Here is an 18,247-nt window from a genome sequence, read left to right on the forward strand (position 1 = left end):
AAGTCAGAAAGAAAGAGTCCTGGTTGCAAAGCCCTGGTTGGGGGTTTTAATTGCCATCGATCTCTCTACAACTGAGGAGTCCTGATTCTTGCTTTGAAAAGTGGTGGTGACACATTCTCCAACAGAGGACAGTTCGTAAGTTGGCCCCAAAGAAAAAGGTTTCAAGTGAGCTTTGAGAGGGTTTCATTGCATAAGTTACCTGGACCTGTGAAATGCAAACTTAAAGTAGCACAAACCCATTTGAATAAGCCCAGGCCCCTTGGGGGCCCTGACTAGCTTTCAGCTGTGCTCAAGGTTAGTGTTTCAAGCAAAGGCCTCTCCACAGGCCCCTTGCATCTGGCTGCCCAGCCAGGCCTGGCGACAGAGCAGAGACCCCTGCCCGCTGCAACTCATGGCCGTGCCCTTACCGTGATCCAGGGGTGTCTGAGAGCCTCTTGGATGGTGAGCCGTTTCCTGCAGTGAGGATTAGAATACAGTGATGATCCACGAGGACAGAAGCTAGGAGCAACAGCCTCCATTCTCACTCTTTTTAGACCTATATTTTGGCAATTTTTGACCACTGCCATCATACCAGTATAACAGAGGATGCAGAGATGGACAGGAATTGGCTGCATGCCCTGCCGCCCAGGGAAGGTGGTCCAGGCACACCCCTCAGTAGAGTGGCCTTACTACCCAAACCCTCACCGTCAGTCCCAAAGCTGAAAGGCCTAACACCGCACTATAATAGAAGAGTCATAAATGCTCTACTGAGCTTCCAGAGTCCTCTGAAAGCCAGCTCTCCATTGCTAAACCTCTGCTGTTTCTGTTTGCCTTCTAGATCCCTCCTCTGCCCTTTGCTGCTCTGTACCCAGGCAGGTGACCCTACTTAGCACTGCCCTGAGACTAAAAGGACACAGTAGTCTAATCTGTGGACCTTTCTACCTGTTCCATGCTCTGGGCACCCAGCACCCACAGTTACCTGCCTGCCTCCTTCGCTGCCCCCACAGCCACAGTGCTCACCCTGGCCCTGAAGAAGGTGACGGATTAGCACATCTCCCATCCTCCCCTGCACTGACTTCTCTGTGCCCATCTCCCCACATCGAATCCCACCCTGAATTGGCTTGAAACCCCTGCTACTTTACCTTTCCAAATCTGAGTCCCAGGTGCCTTTGGGACAGACTGCTCAAGGCAACGGGCTCTAAGGAAACCCAGGCTGACTCCCCACACATCATACACAACACACACACACACACACACACACAGAGTTGTTTACATCTCAGCAGGAGAAAAGAGCAGAAAGACTTTAGCAAACAAGTTGAATGCCAAGTCTCAGCCAGTCCACACTTCCCAGCACCTGCCCTGATTAGATGACAATGGTACGGATGACAGTTGTGGCAAAGCAGGGACAGACTGATGCATCTTTGAGAGAGGTGACAGGAGGGGTCAGTACCTGAGAAACCAGTGGCTTTCTCTGTCCTCTTACCGGGTCTCTTTCACCAGAAGCTTCCTGATGAAGTCCTTGGCCAGCTCGCTAGTCTGGCTGAAGAATTCCTCATCGAAGTCGTAACTCACCGCCGTGATGTTCGCCAGCGTTTCCTGCTTTGTGTCTCCCAGGAAAGGGGACGCTCCACTCAGGCTGAGCACAATAGGGAGGAAACCGCATGACTGTGGGGAAGTAGATGGACTCGGGGATGACTGAGGGAACCCCAACCTGTGCAGTCTGGGGCTGGAAGGCTCCCAGCTGCCCCTGTGGGCAGCCAACCGCCAGCCTTTTCAACTGAGTCCAATTTGATCCACTGTTATGGGGCTCCTACTAAGTGCACAGCAGAGACAAATTGTGCCTTCAAGGGACTCAAAGGTGAGGAGAGAGAAATGCAGAGACGTAATTCTTCACAATCCCTGGCAGAACAAAGCAGAACATAACAGGAGGCGAGATAAAGGGAGGGGAAACATAAGAAAGAGGGGGTCATGCAGCTCCATGGCAGCGCTGACATTCGCATGGGTTGCATCCTAGAGAAAGGAGAGGTTGTCAGCAGTCAGAGCGGGGGACAGAAAGATCTTCCAGGCCACGGGAGCAACTTGAGCAAAGCCCAGGAGGTATGGAAACACATGAGCCACTGGGGACTAGAAGATTCTGTGGGGCTCCCTCCCAGGGTTTGTCAAGGATGTGCCCATCAGATAGTGACTCCCGAACCTGCCCTCTCCTGACTCGTATTCCAGTTGTTCTGGGACTCAGACGTGCTGCTGTCCCAGAACTCACTGCGCCTGGACCCCACTCCATGCACCCCCTACTTCACAGGAGTCACCTTGGACTCTTCCTTCTGTTCCCTTGCCACATCTAACTGGCCAGAAGTCTCACAGGTTACATTTACTAGATATCTCTTGCAAGTCACTCCCATCTCCACTGCCACTTTCTTAGCATGGTGGCAGCTGGGTGCACTGGAAAAACCATGAGATTTCAGTCCTGGGTTTGAATCCCAGCTCAACCACTCATTAGCTGGGTGAACTCTACCTCTCTGAGCTACAATTTCCTCCTCTTCATCAAAATAAAGAAAAGTCCCCACCTCACATGATTATTGGGAAGAATAAATGCATACAAAATGCTTTGTGCATTCTTGGCCCATACTAAGGGCTCTGGAGTTAATGGCCATTATTATTGTCAATGTTAGAGCACAAAGAACCTTCTATGACTCTCCATTTTCTCTGTAGATCACGTCTAAACTCCCGAGCATAGCATCAGAAGTTGGTCCCTACCTCGTGCTCAGTACATTTCAGCCACACTTAACACACTCACCATTCCTTTCCTCGTGCTGTTTCCTCGGCCAGCACAGCCCTTCCCTCCTTCTCCACTTGGGGAATTAACTTCATTCCTGTCTGTCCCCTCCACTGTGCAGCCAGGGCTGACACCCTCTGCCACAGCTCAGGGGAACCCACCACGCCATCCAGAGCTCCCAAGCCAAGTGCTGCTGGCATAGTTGGAGAACTGGTTACAGGGGTTGCTCAGAGGACGATCTGGTGTCCCTGCCTGCTCTGGGCTGACTCTCCATCCCCGTGTCCTGAAAACATGGCACTTCCCATGTGTGCCACAAGGGGAACATGGTTGGGAAGCACTGATGGAACAAACACCCACTGTGCACGTGCCAGAGTTGGGGTAGGAAATTTGCACATGTTGGCTTATCTAGCCCTCACAGCGTGCCCTTGGTGGGAAGTTTGTGATTCCTATTTTTCTGATGAGAAAAACAGGCCCAGAGTTTAAGTACCTGCTCAAGGCCACAAGGATGGAGAGTGACAGTATCATCAGATTCCAGCCCCAGACGTAACCCACTACACAATGGAGCTCTGCAGGAAATTGCTTAGGCAACTGGGTACTTCAAGGACAGGAAAGGAGGAAAGAAAGGAGGAGAGAAAATGTGCAAGGAAGAAAAAGGGATCTGGGGAAAGGAAGGGAGAAGGGAAGAGAAAGAAGAGGCAAGATTGCGGAGGGCACAGGAAGCTTCAGGGCAATCCTGAGGCTGTCATGGTAACCCTCAGTCTGGGGGAGGCGCAGCAGGGAGCCCTGGCGATCCATGGTAGGGATGCAGACCCAGGCCTTGCAGGATGGAAGGCCGGAGCTGCTCTCCTGGATTCCTGCTCAGCTTCAACCCCGGGGTCAAATGTGGAGCTAACCCCACTTAGCCTCAGGTTTGCTGCGTGGACTTAACACACCTGGCTTAGGGTGGGTGCTCTGTAAATGTCAGTCTGTCTGTCTGTCCCTGTCTCATCCCTCCCAGCTGCCCCAATCTAAGCTGGGTGGGGGCCCCGGGATCAGGGATACTCACAGAATATAGGTGATGACGCCTATGCTCCTGCAAAACAGAGAACAGTCACGTCAGGCCACTGGGCTCCGATCCCAGGCAGCCAGGGACCCCCACGTGGATCTCAGGGGAGGAGATCACCAGCTTCCTCCCTGGTAGCCCCTGGATGCAGCCTTAAGCTCCACACCCCTCTGCCCAGCCTGGGATGTGTTTGAAGTCACTAAGGTCAGGACACTGAGTCCAAGGACCCAGGTTCAAGATCAGACTCCTGCACTTGCGGGCTCTATGATTTAGGCAAGTCCCTCATCACCTATGTACTTCTTTCTCCTTATAAAATGAAGATAATGATGACTATCTCACAGGACAGTTGGCAGGATTTTAGAAAGCCAGGTAATGAAGGTGGTTCATTTATTAATGAATGAACTGTAAAGCAGTGCTCAAATGAAATGAGCCATGTGCGTGCAGAGAATCGATCACTGCCCAACACAGTGCCCAGAACACTGAAGGCTCTCTGTGACCACTTGGTTGACTAGCCAACTGGGCTACCATCACTACCATCTTTATCCTGGCTGCTTGAGAATTTTGTGGTGTAAACCAGCCAGGTGCAGGCCCGGGGCTGAGCCTGCACCTCCACCTCTCCTCTCCCCTAGTTCCTCCACTGCTGGCAACGCTGTGACCCAGCCAGATTCTAACCAGGCTCAGGTCCAGGCCCGGTGGCCTCCAGCTACCCGGGCTGCAGGTCCAGCACACTTGGACCAGCCAGAGGCTCTGAAAAGTGAGTGTGGAGACAAGGGTTTCACAGTCAAGGGGACGTCACCCCAAGTGAGGTCTGAGAACTTCTGCCCTTGGAAGGACCCCTCAACCACCTGGGTGGCTTGTGCCACTTACCACATGTCGGCCTCCAGACCCAGGGGCTCATAGTTCACAATTTCTGGAGCTGAAAAGAAGTCATATTAAAGAGTCAACAGGAGCATGAAAAAAAGAGGAGATGATTATAGGGAATTTAGCACCAAATGTCTCTATCCTGAATCCCCAGTAAGGAAAATCAGAGCAGCAGATGGGGATAATCTGCATCTAAGAATTTTGAGGAATGGAGTTGCTATGTGGCCCAGATGTTTTTGTTTCCTCAAAATTCATATGTTGAAACCTAATTGCCCATGAAACAGTATTAGAGATGGGGCCTTTAGGAGGTGACAGGTCATCAGAGTGGAATCCTCATGAATAAACTAATGTGCTTACACAGGAGGCCTGAGGGAGCTTCTTTGCCCCTCCTGCCACAGGACATGCCACGTGTGAAACAGAGAGTGAGCCCTCACCAGACTCCAAATCTCCTGGCACCTTGATCTTGGACTTCCCAGTCGCCAGAACTGTGAGCGATACATTTATTGTTTATAAATAACCCGGTCTAAGGTATTCTATTATAGCAGCCTGAAAGGACTAAGACAGGAGTTGCCTATTTTCCTGGCAGAAACCTTTACAGACAGGCCTTGACAGTGAGAAAGAGGGAGAGCACATGAAACACCTATAAAAAGGAAGAGGCAGGCGGGGAGAGGAAGGTACAGGAAGGATAAACGGGGCCCTAGAGAACAGGCCTGCTTTCTGTGGTAAAAGCCAGTCAGGGCAGCCCTGGAAGGTGATGGAGAAGAAACGATGGCAGAGAAGGAATCCATCTTCCTCTGAGTCTGGTCTGAAAGAGGACACCTCCCACCCAACGGGCAGGAGGACATTTTCAGGAGCTGCTGAGATGATGAGCTCGAGGTGCCTGAGGGGCGCCAGGGGAAGATGTCCAGGGACAGGCTACAGGGGAATGGGCCAGAGCCAACAAATTTGTCGTCATCAATGTACAGGTGGAAACAGGAGCTGAGCCAATGATGCGGTGACCATGAGAGGGTGCGGGGTCTAGGAGAGAAGCCTCTACCAAGGAGAGGACAGAAGAGGACCAGACGCTCCCAGAGATCAAGCAGATGAGCACGGGAAAGCAAGCACTGAATTCACGCTCACTGCAGCACCCAGAGTGTCCAGAAGGTGGAAAGTGGAGTACAGAGTGTAGATGACCCTTTTAAAAATCTTGTCTGTGAAATGGAAGTGAAAGAGAGGGCAGTAGCTTGAGAAGCAGGAAGGACTGAACCTGTTCAACTGCTAACGGAAAAGGTAGAAAGTGGGAAAAGCTAAGTTTGCTTATCTAGAACAATAGCAGAGCCACTGCACCCACAGGGGCTCTCTCCCATCCCTCCTGCCTCCTCACACTTCAAGACACAGGGGACCACTGTCCTGGAGTCGCTTACTTTTCAGCTTTATAAAAGTGGCATCATACTGCATGTGATCTATAGTCACTAGAATCACTCGATGTTTTTCACTCAACATTATGCTCCTAGCATTTACTGAGTGTTCATCTATGTATGCTCTTTCATTTTCACTGCTCTAGACCAGTTCATTGTGTGAATATAAATCACTTTTTAGTCATTCTCCTCTCAGAGATCATTTGGATGGTTTCCATTTCTTTCGTTATTGGAACAAAATTGCTATGAACTTTTTTGTATGTGCCTCCTGATGTGCATGTGAAAAACTTTCTTTAGGACGGTGACATTCAAAGTGTGGTCCACAGGCACACACTCTGCAGACTGTCCCTGGTCCAACAAGACAGGTGCAGAAATTGGGAGTATGCATTTAGAGACTCCTACAGCAATTTGACATTGCTGTGACAGCCAAACTCTGATCATCTTTCTAGGAATTTATTTTCATTGTATTTTACTAAAATAGCACTCCAGGACAGATTGAAAATTTCAAAAAAAAGAAAAAAAACATAGTTTGAGAAGCACAACTCACTTTCCAGTGTTAATCTGCTTGAGATATCTATATTTATATCTATATATAATGTCATCTATGTGCTTTTGTCTATTATCTATTTTTGTTTTTGTACGTGTGTGCTTTCCTTCTCCTTTCTTGCCTTTTTTTTTAATGGAGATTTTGGGTTAGTTTTCTTTTTTTTTTTTTTTTTTTTATTTTTTTATTTTTTTTATTTTTTTTTTTTTGAGACAGAGTCTCGCTTTGTTGCCCAGGCTAGAGTGAGTGCCGTGGCGTCAGCCTAGCTCACAGCAACCTCAAACTCCTGGGCTCAAGCAATCCTCCTGCCTCAGCCTCCCGAGTAGCTGGGACTACAGGCATGCGTCACCATGCCCAGCTAATTTTTTATATATATATCAGTTGGCCAATTAATTTCTTTCTATTTATAGTAGAGACGGGGTCTCACTCTTGCTCAGGCTGGTTTTGAACTCCTGACCTTGAGCAATCCGCCCGCCTCGGCCTCCCAAGAGCTAGGATTACAGGCGTGAGCCACAGCGCCCGGCCTGGGTTAGTTTTCTTATTGCTTTTTCCTCAACTTCTTTTTTTAAAATGGCTACTCTTGAGACTTGACTACAGATATCTAACAAATTCTAACATAAAGCAGCATTTTGACCCTTCTCAAATAATCCAAAAAGCTTAGAACACTAATTTCAAACACTCTCTGTTCTAGTTAACATTATTTTCTTCAGTTTTTAGTTCTGTCCGTTAACCCCACAATTAAATCTTTATCATCATCATCATCATGATTTTAGACAGAAAATGTTTATATTTACTTAATGTTTACTGATTTCTTTGCTCCTATTACTCCTTGCTCTGAGATCTCCCTTCAGAGTTCATTTCCTAAATTCAGAAGTCCATCTTTTATGTTTTGGGAGACTGAGGCAGGAGAATGGCTTAATGCCAGGGATTTGAGACTAGCCTGAGCCAGAGCAAAATCCTGTCTCTACAGAAAATAGAATAATTAACCAGGCATGGTGGCATGCACCTGTAATCTCAGCTACTTGGGAGGCTGAGACAAGAGGATCACTTGAGCCTAAGAGGTTGAGGTTGCAGTGAGCTATGATGATGCCACTGCACTCTAGCCAGGGTGACAGAGTTCAAGATCCTGCCTCAAAAGCAAAACAAAACAAGACAGAGAGAGAGAAGTTCTATTAATGAAGGTCGATTGGTAATAACTCTATTTTAATGTTTTGGCGGTTTATTATTGTTCTTTTTGTATTTCCTGAATCTTTCCCCTTTATTCTTAAAATATAATTTTTCTGGGCATACAACTATGGGTTTTTTATTTTTCCTCAGCTCTTTAAGATAATATTCCATCGTCTACTGGCTTCCATTGTTGTTTTGAGAAGTATACTGTCAATCTATTGTTCTTTTGTAGGTGATCTGTCTTTTCTCTCTGGCTGCTTTGTCTTTGGTACCCTAGCTTCACTGTAATGTGTCTAGGTGTGCATTTGTTTTTTTCCTGCATGGTATACATTGTGCTTCTGTATCTGTGCATGGATGCAGTTCTGAAAATTCTCAGTCATTCCCCTCAAATGTTGCTTCTCCTTTATTGTCTCTATTTCCTCCTTTTAGGATTCCAAAGAGACCTATGTTAGGCTTTTTTTTATACCCTCTTTTACTTATTCTTTCTTTCATATTGCCATGTCTTTGTCACTCTATGGTACTCCAGCTAATTTTTTTCAGCTCAGTCATTCAAGTCTTCAATTCTCTCCTTAGCTGTGTGCAATCTGCTGTTTAACCCATGCATTGAGGGTTGTGTTTTGTTTTTGTTTTTTTGAGACAGAATCTTGCTCTCTTGCACTGGCTAGAGTACAGTGCTATCATCATAGCTCACTGCAACCTCAAACTCCTGGATGCAAAACATCCTCCTGCCTCAGCCTCCTGAGTAGACGGGATTAAAGGTGCAGGCCACACACTCAGCTAATTTTTTCTATTTTTTGTAGAGATGAGATCTTGCTCTTGTTTAGACTGGTTTCAAACTCCTGATCTTAAGCCTGGTTTCATCTTCCTGCCACTGCCTCTCAGAGTACTAGGATTATAGTCATGAGCTACCTCACTCAGCCTCATCGAGTTTTAAATTTTAAAAATTATATATTGAATTTCTTTTGAATTTTTAAAAATTATATCTATCTGGTTCTTTTAAAAATTTTCCTGGTCATTTTTGACATCTCTTCTTGTTTGCTCATTCTTGTGATTCTGCCTTTTGTTTCTATATACATTCCACTTATTTTATAGTCAAAATCTGACCATTTCGATGTCTTATATCCTTGAACATCTAAATATTGCTAGACTCTGATTGAGATGCTGATGTGTACAACTGCCTCTGGGAGGTACTCCTATTTTTTTGTTTATTTGTTTGTTTTGCTGCTCACAGCTCCAGCTCTAAGTTCAATTCACTAGCTTTTGGGGGTGTAACAGGTGGTGCTGAAAGAGTTATTATCTTTAAAGATTTCTCATTTCCTATTAGCCCAGAATTTCATTGAAAAGAAATTTTTTTTCTCAAGAATCCAGATTTGTAGTAGGAGAGCCTTTTGTCCACCACACTACTGAAAGCTGACACTAACTTTTTAACCTGGCTCTCAGGTTGAAATTTCAAAGGAATGGTGGAAACAGGGGAAAGTTGTAATCTGTTGCTTAAGGGATCTTGGGAAAGAAAGTCATCATAATTTAGGTAGAGGCTTAGAGGAATTGCCCTATATATCTGTAAGATACAAACAAAACCATTGCAAACAAAATCATACTGGTTAATAAGAGGCAATGATGTACATCTCTTCCCAACTCTGTATTCAATGACAACATTGGTATCTTGAAACTGGCCAATACTATAAATTAAGGATTCTTTTTTTGAGACCTGATTGTTAGACATTTATCAGCATACCACTGGGAAAACCCTCCACAGTCTGGCCCCACTCATCAATACTACTCATACCAAAAGTCTGGCGTGAACTCTTGGCTCCATTCAGAGTAGACAGTGACTTGCCCCTGATAAATGCACTCATTCTGGTCTTACTCTTCTGCTTTGGTATCACAGAACCTGGGATGTGTTCCTCCTCTACCCTCGCTCACTTCCCACCCTGCTCCAGAGACTTCTCCCACTCCCAACAGCAGCCCTTTGCACCTCACTGACTCAAGGTCATGACTGATCCCATTGACTTTGCCAGTGTGGATATCTCATCTGAACAGTCTTTTAGAACTGTCTTATGTGACTTGCTTTATAATTAATCACATCCTGTCTTGTGACATCCCTTCTATTATTGCTCTGAATTTCTAGTTGAACTATTGTTATTTAACAGTTGGTATAAACTTAACTAATAAACATCCATTTTTACCACACATGTGAATGGTAGGCAACTGTCTCAAACTTCTGATGTCTGTGCCCCAGGTTTAAGTTGCCTCTGCCACCAACTTGTGACCTTCAGCGTGTCATTCTGAATGTGGCTCACTCAGTGCACCATGCAGTAGATGAAGAATGACCTTGGTTGACCTTAACTAAAATCCCCCAGCCCTCCATTTCCACATTAGTTAAACTAGACCAGATGATCTGAAAAGCCAGCACTCTCATTCGGTGGTTTGACGTCTTGTTTTCACAACTAAACTGTAAGTTCCTTGAGGGTCTTCTTAGAGAGACAACCAGGTATAACAAGGAGCATAGGCTTTGATGTTGGCCGTATCTGTATTTGAATCTCAGCTCCACCACCTACTGGTTGTGTTGCACTTGAACAAGGTACTTAACGGAGAAAATGATTAAATCGGGTTCATGAAGCCATCTAAGGATTACCTGAGACAATGTCGGTAGTGTGCAAGACATAGTGCCTGGCACACAGCAAGGGCTCCCTGCCCTGAGGTCTGTGAGGTCTCTCTTAGCAACATTCCACAGTGACTGCTGAGCTAATATGTGGCTTGGAAATCCATCAGGATGGATGGTCTAACACATTCTGGTTTCTTTTTGATTATACTGTGGTCAGACGTTTTAGTCCCCAGATTTTAAGGAGACCACACCCTCCTCCCATCTCTAAGACCACTCCAACTCCCAAATAGATGGTGGTTCTATTTATTCGTTTGTTTCCCCTCTGCAGGGGTATTTCTTCCTGACTCTCAACCTCCAGCCCAAGCCATAAAATGGGGCCTCCAGGGTGCAGAACAGGCAGGGGCCTGGGCCAATTGTGAGAGACACAGAGGGAAGAGAAAGGCAGCCAGGGATCCAAGGGAGCTGGGCACCCCCACGCATGAAGAAAGGCCAGGCTCACAAGAGAGGTGGATGGGTACATCTGGCAGATGGCTTCCTTTTTCCTTTTCAGGAAATCAAGCTATTTTAGAGAAGGTTGAGTTTATGGGAACACAAGAGGGTGACGCAGTTTTAAATCCTCACAATAAACTCCTCTAAGAGGAGGTGGTGGGGCCAGCTCTGGGAGGATTTAACTCTGCAAAGGCTTCTAGCCCTAACTGTACACCCCCACTCTGAGCCCCACTGGGTGCTCAAAGCCTGCACCTGCACCCTCATGCAGGGGCCCAGCAAGACATTTCCTTCCCCACCGATTAGGTTTCTAGCGGATGTCCCCAGGCATCAACTCTCAGCCCAGAGGCCATAGCCACAGACACAGGTTTGCTATTTCTCTACCTTTGGTGCCAGATTCTTGGCCTGAAACTCACCAACAAATTCTGGTGTCCCAAAAATGCTCTTAAATTCAACTCCATCTTCTATTTCATGAGCCAGGCCAAAGTCAATCAGCTTGATGTGTGGAATGGGAATATTCTTGTCTAACAACATAATGTTTTCTGGCTGGAGAACAAAAAAAAAAAAAGGAAGGAAGAAATAAAAAAAGGTGGTCATTAAAGCCCTGTTTTGTGTTTTTCCTTTGGGGTTTGGGGTAGGGTTTGGGTTTTCTTTTTTAGCAGACAAAAACAGCATAAACTCCTTGTTTTTGTGTCCTCAGTCTTCCCCTGTGAACTCAAAAACAGGCACAGAGCTGAGGGCAAGGCCTGGGTTTTATCAAACCTTTTGCTAACAGCAGAACTGAAGATTTCGGCTTTAATCTCCCTTCTGTCTCTGAGTGGCAGGTCCCTTTAATGCAGCGCTTCTGTTTCCTGATCTGTCAAATGAGATACTTGCAGCATTTCCTGTAAACAAAACCGCCACCTCTGTGTGAGTGTGACAGGGTCGGGGCATCAGCTCAGCCTCGCCTTACTCGGGCTCACTGACCTTGGTCTTCCTGACCACCCCTTTCCCCCAGCCGGCCAGCTTCCTGTTGACAACACTCCCCTCCTCTAGAATGACTGCATGGCTCACATTTCTCTGTGTGTTTAACTAATTTTGGCCCTCAGCAGGACACAGGGGAGAAAAAATGCACCCAATTTCCAGGGAAAATACCAGCTGCTCAGGCTATTTCCAGCCCAGCAAACAGCTGCCAGGTCTGACACAACAATGCAGTTGGTGGTGGTGCAGGGACAGCCCCTTACACATCCCAGGAGCCTGGTCCTCACACACCTAGACTCCCAGTGAGGACAGAGCAGGAACCCAGCTGTCCCTTCTCACTCCCACCCAACCACTCAGACGATGAAGTGGGTGAGCAGGTCCCTCTGCTTCACCCTCTTTCTCCTACTCCTCACAACTCCATGCAGAACGGAATGTCCTGAAAACACATCCACGCTAAAATGTGTACACATATGTTCACAGCTGCATATTCACAATAGCCCTAGAGTGAAAACACCCCAAATGTCCATCAGCTGATGAATGGATAAACCAAATGTGTATGTGTATGTGAATACTATTCAGCCATAAAAAGGAATGAAGTAAAAACAAAAACAAAAACAAAAAGGAATGAAGTACTGATACCAACTACAGCATGGATGAATCTTGAAAAAATTATGCCAAGTGAAAGAACCAGTCACAAAAGATTACATGTATGATTCCATTTATATGAAATATCCAGAATAGGCAAATCCATAGAAACAGAAAGTAGATTAGCAGTTGCCTAGGACTGGGGGGAGTGACTGCTAACGAGTACATGGCTGATTTTTGGGGTGATGAAAATGTTCTAAAGTTGATTCTAAAATTATCCTATAAATGACTATGGTGCTGGTTATATAACTTTGTGCATTGCATACATTAAGTGAGTGAATTGCATGGTATGTGAATTATATCTCAGTATAGCTGTTAAGTAAATAAATGTTTAAGAAAATTAAATATCTCTGTTTCTCAAAGCACCGAAGGATTTGCCACTTTGCACTTTTGCCCACACCATCTGCTCTGGGGCTACCTGGAAGGCCTTCTTCTGTTCAGTCTCTGCCCATCGAAATGCTAGCTGGGCTCCAAAGTCTGGCTCAACCCACCTCATCCTTGAAGACTTTCCTAAGAAGCCCCAAACCCCTTCCTACCACCACCAGGAGTGAGCCCTCCCTCCCTCGGGTCCCTTCAGGCTTATTTGAACATTTCTGTTACGACATTTAACATGTTTTCCCTGGTCCAATAGTCCTTCGCTGTCTTTGTCCTAGCCCCCTACCAGAGCCGTCCTCAGCTGGAGGGAGGACTCAGATCTCTGCATCTTTGCCCCTGCAGGACAGAGCAGGGCGCTGGCTCCTGGCTGTCAACTGAGCTGATGCTGCATCTGCACTGAAGCCTCACCCCAGGTGCCCTGGCTCCCTGAAGTCTCTGTGACCTCCCAGCTGGAAACTTTCACTCAAGGGCGCTGGCTGAGGCCCTCCCTTGCTTTTTTTTTTTTTTCCCCTCCTTAAAAAAATACACACACACACACACACAACACATTTCCTGTTGCATTTTTTAAGCTTGTTTATTCTTCTTCCCCTCTGGAGATTGCTCTCAACATTATTTTGAAAATGTGTCAAAAGTCTTTTCCGAAGGCAGAGCAGATGCTTAGGCTCTGCAGAAAGGAGTGAGGGTGGGGAGGTGAGTACACAGGATCCAGGCAGGTGGCCCTACTCCAATGCTTCCAGCCCAGCTCGCTGGTGGCTGCGCATGGACCCCAAGAGTCCTAGCACCCCATGCAGTGAGCTGCACCCTCCCTACTGCCCCCCCAGGCAGGCAGCTGCTCCCTCCACTCTTAGGAACATCTCCTGTTAGGGGAAAGGCCCTGAGACCCCTCCCTAGGGCTAAGGGACAAGGGCCCAGGCCCTGTTGACCACCATAGCTCAGGGCCCAGGATGCCACCATACAACACACTCATGGGGGAACCACAGTGGGCAGAGGTGGACACACCAGACCTGGAGATCCCCAGGACTACGGGGAAGCAGGGCTGAGGCGGGGAGGAGAACTGAGGCTGAGATTTCCAAGGCAATGCTGCCTCGGGGAGGTGAGGAGGCTCCCAGCCCCACATCCACTCACCTCTGTGGCCCACGGCCCAGGGGAAAGAGCTCTCCACTGGCTAATGAGAATCTTAGGGCAAGGCCACGTTTTTTTCACATGAGTCTCATCTGTCCTCAGTCCCACCCTAAACCTAACACAGAGCAGGTGATATCTCTGCTTGGAACACTCTCCCTGCACTATCCCCATCCAAAACCTGGCTAATTCCTCTTCACATTTCAGTAAAAATAGCACCTCCTCCAGGAGGCCTTCCCTGCTCCCCCCATGCCATGCCCACCACCTCCTCGGTTCCCAAAATACCCTGTACTTTCCTACTACAGTGCTGCTTAAGCAAGCTGATCTGCTTACTTATCTGTCACCCTCCACTAGGCTGCAAGCTTTGCAAGGGTTTTGTTCCTCTCATCTCCCTAGAGCTTGGGATACAGCCCGGCATCCACTAAGTGCTCAATTAACGTTCCATGAGTGCAGACAGGTGCCATTTATTAAGCCCCTGCAATATATAGGACCTAAAGCTAACTAAGCACGTGACATACTTTATGCGTCACTGAACTCTCTCAACTACGGTGCGGTGGGTGTTATCATTCCTCTTTTGCAGGAAAAGAAACCAAGACTTGGCCGGGCGCAGTGACTCACTCCTGTAATCCTAGCACTCTGGGAGGCCGAGATGGGAAGATTGCTTGAGCTCAGGAGTTCGAGACCAGCCTGAGAAAGAGCGAGATCCCGTCTCTACTAAAAATAGAAAGGAATGAGCCAAACAAGTAAAAATAGAAAAAATTAGCCAGGCATGGTGGTACATGCCTATTATCCCACCTACTCGGGAGGCTGAGGCAGGAGGACCACTTGAGCCCTGGAGTTTGAGGTTGTTGTGAGCTAGGCTGACGCCACCGCACTCTAGCCTGGGCAACAAAGTGAGACTTGGTCTCAAAAAAAAAAAAAAAAAGAAACCAAGACTGTAATACCAGCTCGTAGACACGGAGATTTTTAACCTAACCTGTCAGACCCCAAAGCTTATGCTCCTAACCACTAAGTGATCCCCCTTCCTTGCTTCTCAAGGCTCTTATCAAGCTGTCTGAAGGAGAAGCAGGAATGCTCCTTGGGACTGGCAACCTGGGGCAACCTCGTGGCTGGCTCTGGCACTTGCTTCCCACCCCCAGGATGCCTTTTCTTCTGGTCAGGTGAGTAGCCCCTGACCCCACTCCTGGCCTGGCCCTCAAAGCCTCAGGGGCTCCTGAGCTGGATGTCATTTCAGATGAGAAAACAGAGGTCCTGGCCAGGTACCCAAGCTGGGTCTGGATAAAGGGAAGTGGCCTGGGGGTTTCAGGCTGGGAGGGGGCTATGGGATCGCAGGATTGTTCAGGATTGATCAGGACCTGGGTTCTTGCCTCCATCTCATACTCACTGTGAGGGCCATTGGGACCAGACACACCCTGACTGGGAGTGAGCAGGCCATGGGCTCCCTGCCACTGCACGATGTTTCTGCTTCCTTCCGCAGCCACCCAGGTGATTCCAAGGCTGTCCCAGGGATTTGGACCCCCATATCTGCAGCTCCTTCTTGCTGTCCCAACCTCCACTAATAGCCTGATGATACTCTGGAGGCAGGGCAGAGACTTACAGCATGTCTACCAAGTGCTGTAGCATGTTTACACTAGTGCTCTACGTGATCCTTACAGCCAGCCTGAGTGGTAGGTACCATTATGAACCCTATTTGCAGATGAGAAAACTGAGGCTCAGAGAACTAAGTGATTTGCCCAAGGTACAACAGCTCATAATGTCAAAGGTAGAGGCCAGCAGGGGCTTCCCCAGCACTTGTTACTTTCTCCCCACCACATCACCCAATCTGGTTAAGTATCTTCCATGGTCCCACTGACCAGCAGAGAAAGCCCAAATGCCCTGCCTCATATTTGAGGCATCCGAGGCACCAGCTGCCTCTGCCCCGTGTCCAGCCTCAGCACCCGTCACCTGCCTGTACCTGCCCTCTCTCCGCTCAGGGTGGGTATTTCCAAACCAGAATGACATCTCAATTCCATCCTTTGCTCTGGCTGTTCCTCTGGCCATGGATGCCTTTGCTGCTCCTCTCAGGCTTGCAGAGCCTATTCCCCCACGACCTCTGCCTCCTTTCACTCCTTTACTTTTCAATGAAGCTTCTCCTGACCTTGTGCTCTAACCTCAGCACAGATGGTGCTTGCCGGCATCCTAAGCTGTAGGCTGTCTCTCATACCTGATGCCACTTTCCTAGGTGGTGGCCCTTTCCCTGGGAAAATTAAAATTGGTTTTAGGGTTCCTGGCATCCCCTATGGTAAGTAGCATGCTGCACCTTTCGTTAATATTTGCTGAAGAGAACTAAAAGAATCCGGGGCCACAGACCCTCCACCACCACTAGGGGCGCCAGAGCACACTCCTCCCACAGGGCTGTGATGGGGCTGGGTCAGGAGGGTCCACAAAGTTGCTGAGGGCCAGCAAAGCAGCAGTTTCCCAAGGATTTGGTCTAAGCTTCTCTGCTTCCTCTCTCACAAACAGAGCTGAGTGGTGAAGAAGAGCCCGGGCCTGTGGATAGGAAACCACATTCCAGCTTCACCACCCAAGGCTGTGTGAGCCTAAGCAGGCTACTTCCTTTCTATGGGCCTCAGTCCCAGCCTCTAAGTTAGACACTGGATGACATCCAAAGCTCTAGCCTCTGCAATTTCAAAGTGGCACAACATCCCAAGCTGGATGGGAAAATCCATGCTTTTGGGCTCTGGGTCCTGAGCAGGACATGTAAAAGGCTCAGGCCTACTGGTCCCAGGTCAGGAAGGAAGAACAGGCCACTGGGCCCAAGCCAGAGCACCCTTTGTAGTATGATCCTGTCCATACTCCCCACTCCTATCAATCTCCTCCAGCTTTATTCACTTCAGCCAAATACTTCACCCACACACCTGACATCACCTCCAAAGCACGGCTGGAGGGAGGAATCACATTCTCGTAGCTGCTGCCACTGCCTACCTGGCTCAGGGCCTTGGAGCTTCCACCAGGAGGTTGATCTGCCCTCACCTGTCAAAACAAACCCATCCAGCTCAGCCCACCAGGCAGGCACCCGTGGGAGAGGACAATGTGCCCCTTCATGTCCTGGTGGGTCTGGACAGAGGTGCCTGCTGTGGTGCCAACTGGAAGCTACTCCTCCGGGGAAGACCTATGTCCTCAGCACAGTGTGCCCAGGAGCCTGTGCAGGGTGAAGTCACCCCCAGGGGGATGTGTAATAAAGCACAAAGGACAGGGGCTGGGAGTCAGGTCTGGGTCCAAATCCCAGCTCTGCCACTCACAATATGAAACCTGGGCAAAGTCACGGGACCTCTTGGAGCCTCGGTTTCCCATCTATAAAATAAGGACAGTATCTACCAAGGCGTAGGGTTGTTCTGAGGATTCAGAGAGATGGTCTATGTAAGGAGCAGCACCCAGCAAGATTTCAGGGAACAATGGCTGTGTCTGTTCGTCTTTTCTGGGATGCAGCATTAGCAGTCATTCCTGGGAGCTTAGACTGAACCCTGTTGAATCACCTGCTCTGAGCTGAGGGACGTGCCCTTTCACACGCCCACCTCCTCCTCCCCACTCCTCTTCTGCTTCCTTCCTCCCACCCCATTTCATCTCCAGACTCACAATGTTGGGGGCTGCAAGGGACCTCAGAGATCATTTAGTCCCTTCATGTTGTAGAGCAGCCCAGAGAGGTCAAGAAACTGCCAACACCACTGAGCAAGGAGCAGAGCCCAGGTCTGCCGATGCCCTGCCCAGGGCCCTCTCCAGGTGCCTGTGTGTCCTGCCTGCTGCTGAGTGAGGTCTGTGCACCTTCACTGGCAACGTGAGGCACAGCTCAGGTTATTCAGACAGTGCTGGGCAATCAGAGGAAGCAAAGCCGCCTGCTGCCAGGCCTCTATGGACAGATGTCCAGGGTACCATGGCTCCCTCTCCTCCTGGCACACTGTAGATGGGACCACAGGAAGCCTCTCCCAAGTCTCCAGTATGGTCCATGCCCAGCATTCACTGTAGCTTGGCTAAATAGGCCCTCTTGCCCCCTCCCACCTCCAGCCAGCTCCCTCTCTGCTACATCCCTGCCTCTGCCTCATCACCCCACCCCTCTGCAGTTCACCCCGCTGCAACGCCCTTCCTTGACAAGCTCCTTCTCCCCATCACCTCCCAGCTCTGACACACTCACGCCTGAATGTCTTCTGCAACCCCCCTCCCCTCTGACACACAGCTAGTTGTTCCCACCCAAGGGCCTGTGTGGCACCTTGTATGTGCCTCTGGCAGAAAGCCAACTGCACTGTAATTACTTCCTGCA

General features: G+C 48.5%; 1 protein-coding gene across 3 annotated transcripts in view; it reads right to left on the bottom strand.

Moving 5' to 3' along the window:
- DAPK2 (death associated protein kinase 2) overlaps nt 1-18,247 on the bottom strand; it is a 113,762-nt gene that overhangs the window by 15,660 nt on the left and 79,855 nt on the right. For all 3 annotated transcript variants that reach the window (XM_012758680.3, XM_012758678.3, XM_012758676.3), the window contains exons 5-9: nt 11,271-11,400; nt 4,662-4,710; nt 3,798-3,824; nt 1,463-1,615; nt 408-453 (exon numbers count right to left, since the gene is read on the bottom strand). In XM_012758680.3, coding sequence (XP_012614134.1) covers nt 408-453; nt 1,463-1,615; nt 3,798-3,824; nt 4,662-4,710; nt 11,271-11,400 — 405 coding nt within the window. The remainder of the gene's footprint in view (nt 1-407; nt 454-1,462; nt 1,616-3,797; nt 3,825-4,661; nt 4,711-11,270; nt 11,401-18,247) is intronic.

The sequence above is a fragment of the Microcebus murinus genome, chromosome 6 (genome assembly GCF_040939455.1).
Source record: "Microcebus murinus isolate Inina chromosome 6, M.murinus_Inina_mat1.0, whole genome shotgun sequence".
NCBI classification, from domain to species: Eukaryota; Metazoa; Chordata; class Mammalia; order Primates; family Cheirogaleidae; genus Microcebus; species Microcebus murinus.